This window comes from Trichosurus vulpecula, chromosome 2 (genome assembly GCF_011100635.1).
Source record: "Trichosurus vulpecula isolate mTriVul1 chromosome 2, mTriVul1.pri, whole genome shotgun sequence".
In the NCBI taxonomy this organism is placed as follows: Eukaryota; Metazoa; Chordata; class Mammalia; order Diprotodontia; family Phalangeridae; genus Trichosurus; species Trichosurus vulpecula.
The window spans coordinates 147,619,347-147,633,522 of record NC_050574.1 but is presented as its reverse complement, the minus strand read 5'-3'; the positions used below and the strand labels follow the sequence as shown (position 1 = coordinate 147,633,522).

General features: G+C 35.3%; 1 protein-coding gene across 2 annotated transcripts in view; it reads right to left on the bottom strand.

Moving 5' to 3' along the window:
• PGR (progesterone receptor) overlaps window positions 1-14,176 on the bottom strand; it is an 81,890-nt gene that overhangs the window by 40,818 nt on the left and 26,896 nt on the right. For both annotated transcript variants that reach the window (XM_036745314.1, XM_036745315.1), the window contains exon 3: window positions 9,076-9,192. In XM_036745314.1, the coding sequence (XP_036601209.1) occupies window positions 9,076-9,192 (117 nt within the window). The remainder of the gene's footprint in view (window positions 1-9,075; window positions 9,193-14,176) is intronic.

Here is a 14,176-nt window from a genome sequence, read left to right as displayed (position 1 = left end):
ATGACAGTGGGAATGTAGAGCTGTATTCATTGGGACTCAGGCAGAAGCCAGGAGCAGCCAGCTCCTGTGGGAGGAGGAGGAATCCAGGAGCTCAGAATTCAGCCCTGGTGCAAGATAAAAACTTTGCAGCAAGGCACAGATTGTCCTGGGAAGGTTTGGGACCCAGAGGGAGGCTGGAGTTGCCTATGGTGGGTAAGGGGAAGTGCCTTGGACCCCAAGGACCTTACCCTGTTGGCTTTGTTGTCCAGCCAACCCTCAAGACTTGGAAGTTGGTGGTGCTGGAGCAGTGTGGGGAGTACACACTCCCAAGAGAACTTTATTTGGATTTTTTTGTTTGTGTTAGGACTTTGTTCATTAAAGCATGACTGAACCTGAGGGTGCCAGGAGGAAGCCTGCAATGGCAGTATGGGGAGAAGAACACATCCCCAAGAAGGACTTTACTTGGACACTCTATATTGACTGAAGAGATTGTAACTTGCTGTCTCCTAGGGCTGGACGGTATTTGTATTTTCTGCTATCCCTTAAGGATGACATGTTGTGTTAGGGAAGACCATGGTCTGGGACCCCCTGCTTGTGTAAACAAGTATTTTGGTGAATTCTACTGAATGATGTTTTGCTTAAGGATGTTGTTATGAATGTTATGGTTTAGTTTACTGAACAATAATTTATGCTGTGTAGGTATTCTGAGAAATGCTATAAGATATACTGAAGGATATATTTTATTGAAGACTATGTGACCAATTTACTAGTAAGTCATATGTGATGGGATTGCAAGGTATAGTGCCTCCATTTCTTCCAAGATCCATGGCGATTTAGATTGATTAGACTAGATTAGATTTAGATCTAATGCCAAGGATCCCAGAGGGGTGGAATGTAATGGCAAACAAAGTGGGACTTTTTGTTTTACTCTTTTTTCTTTTGGTGTTCTAGTTCTTCTCAGCACTAAGGTAATCAAATGCCTTTGATTGAGACTTGCCTTTTTTGAATCGAGAGTCTTTGATTAATCAAGAGTCTTTGATGACCTGCTTAAGTAACAAGAAAGCCCAAGTCACATGGTTGTGACACCCTCTGTGGGCTGAGCCTGAAGAAGTGTATATATACTCAGGTTAGCATTTTGCTTTGGGGGCTCACTCACTGGAAGATTGTTCCTGTGACTTGGCCAGATAAGACTCTGCATAGCTGTTAAAAAGCACCCCCCAAGCTTTGAAAACCCAGAGGTTAGTGCTTCTCTCTCTGGTAATTATGTACGTATTACTATGGACAGACAATTAGAAGCCCTGTCTGCTGATCTGTGTTATTTGCTTGGCTTAAAGTTGCTTTCCTTAGAAAAGCGGATCAAAGAACCTGTGCTAGCTGCCCTCCTGTGTGGTGTTATTGGCCTTATACCTCCACAGCATGCTAGCAGCATTGTTATTACACTATGGGTTAAGTTATTTAATTTCTCTGAATCTCATTTTTCTGATTTGTAAAATGAAGATAATAATGCTTATGCATTTCACAAAGCTATTGTGAGGAAAGCGTGTGAACTTCAAAGAAAGACATAAATTTGAACCATTGTATCAATTGGATTGAGGAAGTGGTATTTTATTTAAACCCTAATATCACCTTAAATCTGAGTCACCACTATGCAAGGAATTTCTAGATTAATCTCTTTGTATTTTTAGGTTTGCTCCTCTGGAGAATCACATCTTCTTTATGGAAAATCAAATATCTACAGCTACTGTAGCCACCTTTTTCTTGTCATTGTTTATTTGTTTTTTAATTATGTTTGACTTTTCATGGCCTAGTTTGTGGTTTTCATGGCAGAGATACTGCAGTTGTTTGCCATTTCCTTCTCCACTCATTTTGTAGATGAGGAACTGAAGCAAGCAGGGTTGTTCCTTGCCTGGGTTCATACAGCTAATAAGTGTTTGAAGCCAGATTTGGACTCAGGAAGATGAGTCTTGTTAGCTTTAGGCCTGGCATTATATCCATTGTGCCACTTAGCTGCCCCATAGATACCTTGGACCAATCTAAATAGGTTTACATCAGCATTGCAAAATAGTTATAAACACACAGAAAAACCTTCAGGGGATTTTACAGAGAAGTTAGCAAACTTACTTCTAAAATGTTTGCTTCTTATTTCTTCTGTTCAGATGATACAGTTATATACTATTTGGATCTCATTCAGTTGAGTTTTTGCTTAAGGTTGCTCTAAATTCAAGAATAAGGAAGCTAAACACATTTCTCACTCCATAACATCTCTCTCTCCTCTCCTTCTCCCCAGAAGGCAAATGAGGTTGTCTTTAATGTCCTTGCCAAGGGAAGCTGGAAGTGGAAGGAAGGGTGGAGTATTCTGGCTCAATGTATTTTTTTTAAACTGGAAATGATATTATCTACAAGGAAAAAAATTCTGTAAAACCAGACCCTTGATTTAAAAAATATAGCAATTTCATGTTTAATCAGCTTTTTATCATTTAATATTTGTTGAACTTAATTGAATCTTTAAAATACTCTTAATGTGATGGCAGAACTCAATGTTTCTTTTGCAAATACAAAAGACATTTCATTAATATGAAATGCTATCATGTATGACAGAGTACACATAATCTTAAATAAAAGAATGCTTTCTAAATTTAGGTATAAGTTACTATCCTGAAGGACATTCCTGAGTTTCAAACAATCATGAATTGAATATAAAAATTCAAAGTAACCTGCTAAAGGTAAGGTAAGTGATTCATTCCAAAGAAGAGTCTAGGACGCATTTCTTGTAATCAAACCATTGCCACTGAAGCAAATGAGAAAAAAAAAAGTAACTATGAAGTTGAAACCTTTGTGTAGGTTTGTTAATATAAATTCTTTTTCCAGGGCTGTATGCAAAACACAATGTTTCTGTTTTTCCAGTTTCACTTTCCATGGAAGAATTTTATAAAATCTGTGGTTGAGTATATCAGTATTCTCTCTTTCATATCTTACGATAGGGCAGTGTCAATAGTAATCTATAGCACAAATGCCAAAGATGAATATATTTTCACCATCATTTCAGAATTTTTTGGACTGCTGCTGATGGTGGTGGTCATTCAATGTTTACTTTAAACTTTCATGTTATTCCATTCTTAACCTGATATTCATGAACTTATTTTTAAAATATTTTTGTGACTGTATTTAACTAAAATTGTTTTCCTTTGTGATCCTAAATATTATATGTATTTAAAAACATTCTGAAAAAGAGTTCACAGGCTGCCAAGGAAGTCAATGACGTATACAAAAAATTTTAAGAATCCCTGGCCTAGAAGCAAAGTAGCTAGAGGTCAAAGATGGCTTGTGTGTTGATCAAGATATCAGCCAGTGGAATTATACCTCTTTCATTATAGACAATATATTCCCATAACATAACCTGAAATCACATTAGCTTTTTTTTTCTTGTTGCAACTTTTATTGTACCCTATGGTCCACTAAAACCCACAGATTTTTTCATGTAAACAGTTGTGAAATAACCCAGCCAAACTCCTGTAAATGTATAGTTAGTTTTTTTTTTTAACTCAAGTTCAGGGCTTTACATTTGTCGTTACTGAAGAATTTCACCTTATTAGAGCTGGCCCATAGTTCAAGCCTCTTGAAATCTTTTTCAATTCAATTTTATGTTCCAATAGGTCAGCCATCCCTCCTGGTCTTTTGTCATTCACAAACTTGAGAAGTATTTTATCTATGCATTATCCAAGTTACAGATAAAAAGATCAACTGTACAGATGGAGAAAACAGAAAGATCAGGGGCATTCTGGTGATTATTGACAAGTTAAGTTTGAGAATGTTAGAGTATAGACAGTTAAAAAATGAAATTTAAAGTATGTATATATAATATATATATATAGTGCATTTGTATGCAATTAGATTTAAATGTAACTATGGATTGGAATGACTGTTTTAGTTTAAACAAAGGACGGACATCTCACAATGTTCACTCCCCTCTCTTCAGTAAGGCATTGAGAGGTAGGTGAATTGGGAAGTAAACATGACTATTTTCCATAAACTACACTTTTGTTTTCTGCTGTGGGAATCTGTGGCAAGTAACTTGTGGGGGTCATAAAATTAATAAGAGGGCCAGGCCCAAATCAGAGGAGTACAGATTTAGAACTGGAAGGGACTTAATAGGTCATCTGGTCCAACCTGCTCATTTGTAAAATGATGTTCAGGGAGGTTAAACAACTGTCAAAGATCATATAGTAATAAATGTCATAATCACCCTTTGAACCCAATTTCTTTGACTCCATACCCAGTGCTCTTTCCACTTTGTTGAGTTTTTTATGATTCTAAATATAGTGCTCTCTTAATTACACCATAGTTGCTCAATAGTCAATTAAAAAATAACAAGAAAAAAATGAAATTCATGGACATTTAAAATATTATTTTATACAGCTTTTATTTGTAAAATATGACATACATATAGATACACATACATGTATACCATATATGTATAGCATAGATAAATACATATTTATACTTCCTTTTCTTTCAGGAAAACTGCATGTACTTTTAAAACATGGTCATGAGAATTGACAATGAAAGTCTCTCCTAATGGAAGTAATGGGTAACATATATGTTATCCTATTAGTGGTGAAGAAACCATAGTACTCTACATAAAAATGCAAGTGAGAATGGAATGACATAATACCATAGGCTATTATAATATTGGTAGAACTGTTTAACTTAGTGGTCACTTTGTGGATCACTAAATGGTCCAATTCTGTAAGCCAATTTTTTACCCTTTGAAGTGGCGACACCTAGAAACTGAGAAAGATTTCCTTTTTCATAGATCAGTTGCAGGAAAGCAATAGTAGTAGCAACCAATTCACAGTAGGAAATATGGAGCCAATCCCATTATTTTATACCCAATAAGAATATGGGGAAGGAATTCAAGTGCTGTGGAAGTCAATGTATCCGTATGACAGTCAAATCTCAATTGCTGTGGCCAGTACCATTACTTCCCAAAACTTTCAGGGATTTTTTTTTCAAGTATGGTAATGCTGTCACTATGAAACATACAATATGGGAAGTTTTTCCTTATTTTGACATGCTTCCACTATGGTTTCTATTATTTTTGTGACAGCCCAATGAAAGGCTGAGAAACTTAAGAAATAAAGAAATAAGTTTTCAAATATTATATTTCATTGAACAATAGCAGACTTATAACTTGAAACTTTTTCTCCCAACTTCCTAATTCTCTGACAGTTCCATTAGATCACATTGTATTTTGTAGAGTTTATGAATTCTCTAGATGAAAATACAAATTCATACTACTTAATCAACAATATTATTATTTAACCTAATATTTTTAATAACCAGGAAAAAAATGAAACAACAATGCAAATTGACTTAACCAATGAATGTCAACACAGCTTGATAAGACAAAGTTAGAACTACAATCCAGATCATCTAATTCAGGTCAGTGTTCTTTCCTAAGAATTAAATACCTTTCTAGAAGATAACTTAGTGTCCAGGAAAGTAGAGAGAAGGTTCTGCCACTGTGGCAAAGTCAAATGAGATGAGTGAATCCCAATAATTTGTGTCTTGTAGTCTCATGTTTCATAGTTAGCTGCAGTAGTCAGCCACAAGGGTTATCCAAGAGTGCTACCAAAAAGAAGGCAAAGGATGCTGAAACTTGCTTCAAGCATGCATGAAGGGCAAGGAGAATAATGCTGCAAACTGTAGGCAGTGTACTCTGTTTATGTGTCTGCCAATATAATTTAATACTTATTATAACAAAATGCAAGTTGGGTTCTCTTCTAGGAGAGAGAATGAAACACCTAGAAGAATGGTATCCTGCTCTCCAGTTTTAAAGGGAGATTGAAATGTTCCTCGAAAGAATGGAACATGTGTCTTATGGAGGAAACAAAGAAGAAAAAGCATATAAAAAAGAAGAGGACAATCCTCATCTATGTCTAGACATTGAAGTGCAGAAAAATATGACATATAACCATACAGATATGTGTAACAGATACGTGGTTTTTCCTGCAAATGGAAGAAATGTATCATTTATGGAGGAAGCAATTTCTTTTGCTCAAAGGAATATGGATCCACAATTGATATTAGGTGAGGAATCACCTAATAATGTCAAAGAAAAGAGAAATGGTAGTTGAACCAACATGATGGTGGTGGACTCTATGATGAAGAATCCAGTGGCATATTTGTTAACTTGACATGAAAACAGAAATGTCTGATGTTTTCTCAGGGCATTTATCTAGGGTATTATAGAAAACCTTCTGAGAACTGTTAAATGTGAATCTACTATGCAATCTTGGTAATATCACCAGAAGGAGCCTAAAAATATTTCTCAGAATTATGAAGAATTGGGCAAAAAACTGAAGATGCAGAGGTCAAGGTGGATATTATTTTTTAAATCACCATTGTTTTTTAAGAGTAAGGGATTCAGAAGAGAAGGAACAAAGACTGTGCCTTGGGATGGGATTTCTGGACCATGACCTAAAAAATATAGCATATGGACTCTTGGAAATGGATGTCTTACTCTAAAATGGCCAGCAAAAGCACATTGTTGTAGAGTCTTACAAATATGATCAAGAGGGTTTTGAACTGAAGAGACTTTGGAAGACAGAAAACTGGTAGCATAGATATGGCAAGCCTGATACTGAAGGTACAGTAGGTGCAAAAACAGGGGGCCAATACTCCCAGAAACTATACACAAAATAATCAGATTTTTTTAAAAGGCCTCATATGATTATATATTGATACAACATGTATTAGTAATAAATAAGTTGAATTAGAGATCCTAATGCAAAAAACCCCAAAATTTGATCTGAGGGATATCATAGATTTGGTGGGATAGGGCTTATTACTAGAATTTGGCCAGAAGGGGATATATCTTATTCAAAAAGAAACCAGAAACATAAAAGTAGGTGGAGTAGCAATGTATATTAAGAATATATACTTGTGTATGGAAATCTAGGAAAGTAAATCTAAGTAAAAAAAATTGGGTAAGGAACAAGGGAAGAAGAAATACAAGTAATTTTTTTAAGGTTTACTTTAGCCTACATGGATAGGAGGGATTAGATGAAGAGTCTGGGAAACAGATAACATCTAGCACTAGTTTAGTGATGGGAGAATTCAACTTTTCGGTCTTCTGATGCTGGAGAGCTCTTTCTACCAAATTCGAGCCAGTGATAAATTTGTGGCTTCCCTAAAAGATAATTTCCTCCTTCAAAAAGTAAAGGTGGTGGCAGGGAGAACTGCTCTGCCGCAATGGGTGCTAGATGGCACAGTTGATGGAGTGCTGGGCCTGGAGTCAAGAAGACTCATTTTCTTGAGTTTAAATCTGGCCTTTAGACACTAGCTGTGTGACCATGGGCAAGTCACTTAACACTGTTTGCCTCAGTTTCCTCATCTGTAAAATGAGCTGGAGAAGGAAATGGCAAACCACTCCAGTATCTCTGCCAAGAAAACCTGAAATAGGGTCACAAAAAATTGGACACAACTGCAAACAACTAAAGAACAACAATAGTGTTTGATAAAAAAAGGGAGAACTCAACAAAGGAATTTCAACGTCAAATGACCACTCTCTCATAGTTATCGTGAAGTAGGTGAAAACCAGGTATAATCTTATATGCGACCTAGATTTTGGGAATACAAGTTCCAAAGTGTTCACAGAAAGGAAAAGAAGGATCTTAATGGTTTCAATAGAGAACCCAGTGTAAGAAGGATGAGAGTTCCTTAAGAATTAAATTCTTAAAACAACTAGAAATTATTTTCAGGGTATACTTAGACTTCACTAAAGCATTTGACAGTGTTATGATACACTTATGAACAAAACTAAGAGATAAAGACTGGATGGTAGTGTAATTAGTTAGATTTGTAAGAGATTAAATGACTGAACCCAATAAGTTGTCAGTAAGTGGTCAATGGTAATTTGAAAAATGTCTTAATGTACTACTGAACCTCTGCAAACTCTCCTTGGCTTTCTGATGTTCAATATTTTCTATCAATTACTTAGATGAGAACAAAGATGCATGCTTTTTAAATTGCAGATAACATGAATGTTGGAGGGATTAGATGACACTTTGGATCCAAAAAAATGAAACTGTATGAAATTTAATAAAAGAAACAGGATCCAGAAAGAAAGAGGTAATAGATCTTTTACAGTCTGCCCTAGTAAGGCTACATCTGAAAGACTGTGTTAAATTCTGGGCATCATATTTTAGAAATATATAAAAAAGCTGAAGTAAATCCAGAACAGAGTGACTAGTATATGGGGAGGGAGTTAGAAGGAAGAAAAGAAAGGAGGAAGGAAGAAAAGAAACAAGCATTTATTAAGCACTATGTACCAGGCACTGAGCTAAATACTACAAATATTATCTAACTTGATCTTCACAACAACCCTAGGAGACAGATACTATTGCCATCCCCATTTTACAGTTGAGAAAACTGAGACAGATAGCTTTTAAGTGACTTGCCTAGGGTCATAAAGATAGTAAATGTCTGAGACTATGTTTGAATTCAGGTCTTCCTGATTCCAGACCCAGAACTCTATTCACTGTGCCACACAGTTGACTAAAGGGCATATCATATGAAGGACAGCTGAAGGAATTGGGGATATTTGTGCTGGAGAAGACTTTCTTCAGTACTTTTTTCAAGTATTTGATGGATTCTTATATATCAAGGGATTAGACTTGTTTGCTTACCACCAGAAACAGGACTACGAACAATGTGTAGAAGGTGAAAAGCTTCCTATTACAGCTTTCTAAAAAGGGAAGGTGATAACTTAGGTGAAAATGGGTCTCTTCTCACTGGAAGTCTTCAAATAAAAGTTAATCCCCTTGCCAAGTATTGTAGAAAGGATTCTAAGTCAGCCAAGGGCTGTACTATATGGTGCCTGAGGTCCCATATGTTCAATAAACTGTATAGATGCAAAATGTTGAAAATCTATTGAGAGCATTATGGTAATTATTTACTTAACGAGATAAAAAAGCAATCCAGGAAACAAAACAAATCAGGAGCAGATGCTATGCAAGAACAGAAGACTTCCTGATTCAGTTTCATATTCTAAATACTATATAACTCTTGACAAAGAAAAATAACAATTTTTACCTCCAAGGACCATGCCAGCCTGACAGCATTTTCTTAGACGACACGCTGGACAGTTTTTTCTGCGAATTTTATCAACTATGCAGTCATTTCTCCCAGCACATAAATAGTTATGCTGTCCTGAAAAAGAAATAATTTTTGATATTGAAAAAACATTTTAAAATTTTATAAAATAGTAAAGGTTTAAATAATTAAAAATATTTTTCAACAACAATAATAGCTCACACTTTGGCATTGATATCACTGTATTAAACTAAAGAAACAACTCAATTGACAAGAATCTTGCAGAATGGAATGCAATACTCTGGTTAACTTAATTTTCTAGTAAATGGAAGTCAACTTTCTGACCATTGTACTCATATTAACTTCTGTTTTTAAAATGTTTTTAAGTCACATTCAGCTTTTTGCCCTCTTCAATATATAATCAAAAATACTTTTTTATCACTAAGGATCATAATAAGCCTCATGGTTATCATTTTGAACAGTATACTTAACCATCTATGTAAGTACAGGACCTAGATTGAGTAGGTATTATGCCCTAGATACACCCTCAAAATCACTCCTGTTTGTATTAATCTCAGCTTTTCTTCTACCACTGTCATTGCTTTTTGTCATAATTGCTACTTATCCTCTTTATCCAGCTGAATGTCGGCTGTGCTTTTCACATTCCTCCATTTCATTTACCAATAAGAATAAAGCCCTTAATTTTGGGTTTCACTGATTATTGATGTATCATCAATCACAACGCTTCTTCAAAAATTCCTTTGACCATTTTAAAATATTCTTTTTAATGACATGGGCTCAGTTTTCCTTGACAAGCCCTAGAATTTCTGGGTCAACTGCAGTGGCAATTGCTTAGTTTCCATTTTCCTAAGTGGACAGTAATGTGCCCATTTTATCCTGTGGTCATGTTTCTAATAACCTAAACCATCCACAGCAGCCACAGACATGGAAATAAGCATACAAAGCATCTTTAGATAGCAAGGAACATAATCTGTCACTTAGACCCTCTTTCAGAGCTTAATAATCTAGAGTAGAATATAAAATAGTCTATTAATTTAACAAGCTTGATTCTCAGATTCTTTCACCAGCAAATATATCGTAGGCTAGGAGATACCTTCAGTGAGTGTTTAATTAAGAAAGTGAAAGGTGAAACACAAAAGCCATGGGCTTCAAGGGGATCTCTGCAATTGAGCAGCATAACCAGTAGATGCTTAATCTGAGGTAAGTTGGTAAAGGAGGCAGATCATCATAAGAGTAGCATTCTCTAGCCTCCCAAAATTCATCAAAGAGCTTTTGGCTATTCATTCCTTAAACATCCATTTTTAGCAAATAGCCCACAACAAACGCTTTGGTTTATGTATTTCTGAAATTCTACCCATTACTAAACATAAAGGTAGGTTAAACAAATAAACAAAACCACTTCTATCTACGAGTCTAATACTGCAGGTTGGAGAGGAATATAGACATGACTCTGGGCTTCAGAAAATGGGCAAATACCTTTTCTTACCTTCACACCAAATGGCTCTTTTGGGATATTTACACCCCTCATTGTGAAGACATGTTGCAGTACTATTCTACACAAGAAGCAGCATGGTGCAAAGCAAAGAGCACAAGAGAGGAAACTAAAAAACTGGGTTCCAGTTACTTAACTTTACTTGTAAAACAAGGATAAATGTATTTGCACTACCCACTTCACTAGATTGTTGTAAGTAATGTGCTTATAAATTACAAGGCACTATATAATCTGAGCTATTATTAGTTTTGCTATTGTGTGTACAAGGGAGCAGCTAGGTGGTGCAGTGGATATAGTGTCAGGCCTGGAACCAGGAAGACCTGGGTTCAAATTAAACCTCAGACACGTACTAGTTGTGTAACCTTGGGAAAGTTACTTAACCCTGTTTGCCTTACTTCTTCATCTACAAAATGAGCTGAAGAAGGATATTGGCAAACCACTTCAGTAGCTTTGCAAAGGAAACCCCCATAAGGAGTCACAGAGTCAGACAGGACTGGAAATGACTAAACAACTGAAAATGACTAAACAAAGTATGTGGCTATAGACTGAAAAAGGATTCTTTTCTTTTATATAAATCTGTACAAATAGAACTACAACAATAGTGTTTTACAAGAGCTTGCCTTCTCCCTAAGGAAGAAATGAGTCCCAAATATTAAAAGTATAAAAACATAGCATATTAAACTCTTCCTCTTATGTAGATAACAAGAGTATTAACTACATATGTAAATATGTACATTTATGCTAAGGGAACAAAGAAATGTATCTGCTGCATCTATCTGCTTCTGGGTCATGAAGTCCTAGAAAAAGGCAGGGCACGGAATGGGAGAATTGTTCCTTCTAGGTGAACAGCTAGAGAATTTGTCATATCTTTTGGTTTCCTAATCCCTTTACCTCTGAGACATTTTTTTTCACATAGAAAGTCTAGAAATGGAAAATGTTTTTCTCAGCTTATACATAGCCAATCATAAATCTAGCAATCCTAGTGAACCAGGAAGCAGTATAAAAACTCATCTCTCCATGTCCGTGGTAGTAGTGCCCTTCCAGATTTGAAAGGGATACAAGTTAAGATGAATATTTTACTATATCTTAAGTAGTCTAGCTCCCTCATTTTGCCTGGGGATCTTGTGGCCCAAAGAGTGTATATGACTTGTCTAAAGTCGCACAGCTAGTCAACGGTAAAATCAGGACAAGAACCAAACTCATAGGATTTAAGTTCAAAGTTTTTTTTTACCACATTGCATTGTATTTTACTCCAATAAAATTGATAATTTAATTCAACAAACTAAACTTGATTTAATTCAACAGACTACAATATGACTTCTTATGTCAAACCAATTCTTACTCTGAAGTCTCTCAAATCTATACAGAAAAAGTGATGTTGGGTTTTCTATGTGAGTGGAGAATAAACTGGCAATTCTTACCAATCTAGTATGGGTTCCCGCAGGAGCCCACTGACAGACTCTGTGTCTATTATCTATGGTCCACACTAGTCAAGTTCACAAAGGCTTATTTCTAGAGGATTAAGAAGCAGATGATCAATTTTTCACAATTCAGTCACTATAAAGGCCCTCTTCTATGGCAAGGAAATGATACAATGTATATCAGCAGAGAGAGTACCACATTGATAAATCACAGGTTTTTGAAGTATTGATGAGAGCAGGTCAAATAGTTTGGATTAAAAAAACACAGGAAAAATATGAAATATACCCAACATTTTTAATGTATTTCTTTATAAAAATTTATTTTTACCATTTATGGAGCAAGAAAGTTATAATATGATTTCTCTAAGTAAAACAATGAATTCCACTAGTTATAGTAAAACGTGAAGAGAACAGAAGAAAGTTAGCCTTTGTTTTCCTAATCTAGAAGGTAGTTCTGTTAGAGCTCTTCCTTTGATCTAAATGTTGGCACGCTACAAAAAATACACAATGAATTCTGTAGTTAAAATTACATTAATGTTTTGTTTATTATGAAAATGGTAAGAGCATTGTAAAGAATTCCTCAGTGCATTCCTCAGTATGTTCCATTTTGATGTGACTTTAAAAGTAATGCTCTAATACAATGGTGTTAAAATCAAGCAGAAACAGTGGCCACTAAACCATATGTAGGGATTCTGCCAATGCATGTTGACTTAGAAAGCAATATATTAATATTATTTATGTTTCACTGTATTTATATTTATTTTGTTAAGTGTTTATCAATTACAGTTTCTTTTGAGGGGAGAAGGCAGGGCAATTGGGGTCAAGTGACTTGCCCAAGGTCACACAGCTAGTAAGTGTGTCAAGTGTCTGAGACTGGATTTGAACTCAGGTCCTCCTGCCTCCAGGGCTCTACTCACTGTGCCACCTGGCTGCCCTTCTCAATTACATTTCAACCTGCTTTAAGAATAGTGGGCCATGACCACGGTATTTGACACCCTTCTCTAGTATACTTTGGAAATGAAAAGCATTGCAAATCCAATAACAGGAAGTAATTTTTATCTATTTCTAAGAGTTAGAAGCAATAATAAGGAGAACAATTATAAGTATAAGCAAAATATTATGTGTGTATCTAAATATATATTTACATGGATAGATGAGTGGAAGTAAGAACGAGAAAGAAAAACTTCTGATAGTTGAAAAGAAATCAAAGTGGTTCCTGTAGAACAGAGCTTTTTACTATTCTGTTTCTGCTGCCTGAGAGAAATGAGATAAAATTAGCTCCTATCTTTTCATAAATTATAAAAAGACAATTGGCAATATTTTGTGTTTGACAAGATCTGTAGACTTGGTGATTGTGGGAGACAGGAGGAAAGCTTATGGGGCTTTGGCACTAGGTAAGGCTGCTAAAGCCCTCCCATATGAGGGAAGCTAAAAAGTATTTTGATTTAAGTTTAAAAATTCTGAACAAAGGACTCCTACTTAAACCTCGAGGTGGAGCCAGCATAAAATTAAGCAATAATAGATAGCAATTGGCATTAGTAAGGTGCATAATTATACCTGTATTCTAATTCATTAAATCTTGTCTAAAATGCATCCTTTATTTATATACTTATACATAGATGCGTATTAAATGTCTGAATGAATGGTTAACCTAATCTTCTAGATCTAAATCCTATGACACTAAAGTTTATATAATTTTCAATTATTAATGTTATGCTTAGTTACTTTAATAAAGTGTTTTTATAGAAAAAAAATACATTACTCTTTTTTTTTCTAGCTAGCCTCACTTATCAGAAAGCTGTTTGGACAAGGTACCAATAACTTCCTGGTAGCAGTTTTCTCTAATTTAATAATGTACCCACACATATGAGATGTGCATATCCATGTGTGTATATGCATGTGTGCATACATACATACACACACACACACACACGCACATACACACTACACTTCCTGATGCTTGTTGGGCTTTATGGACCCAAATCAATAAAGTAATAACAGTACATGATATAAGGAGGCTGCCATATTTCAATGACCTTATCAAGGTGTCATAGAGACTCTCCTATGAGTGGAAACTTTACCCAAACCCATAAAAAAATAAAATATAGAAGCCAATATGAAATAAGCACATGAGTAGAAAGATTAATTTCCTTACTGGCTGATTCTC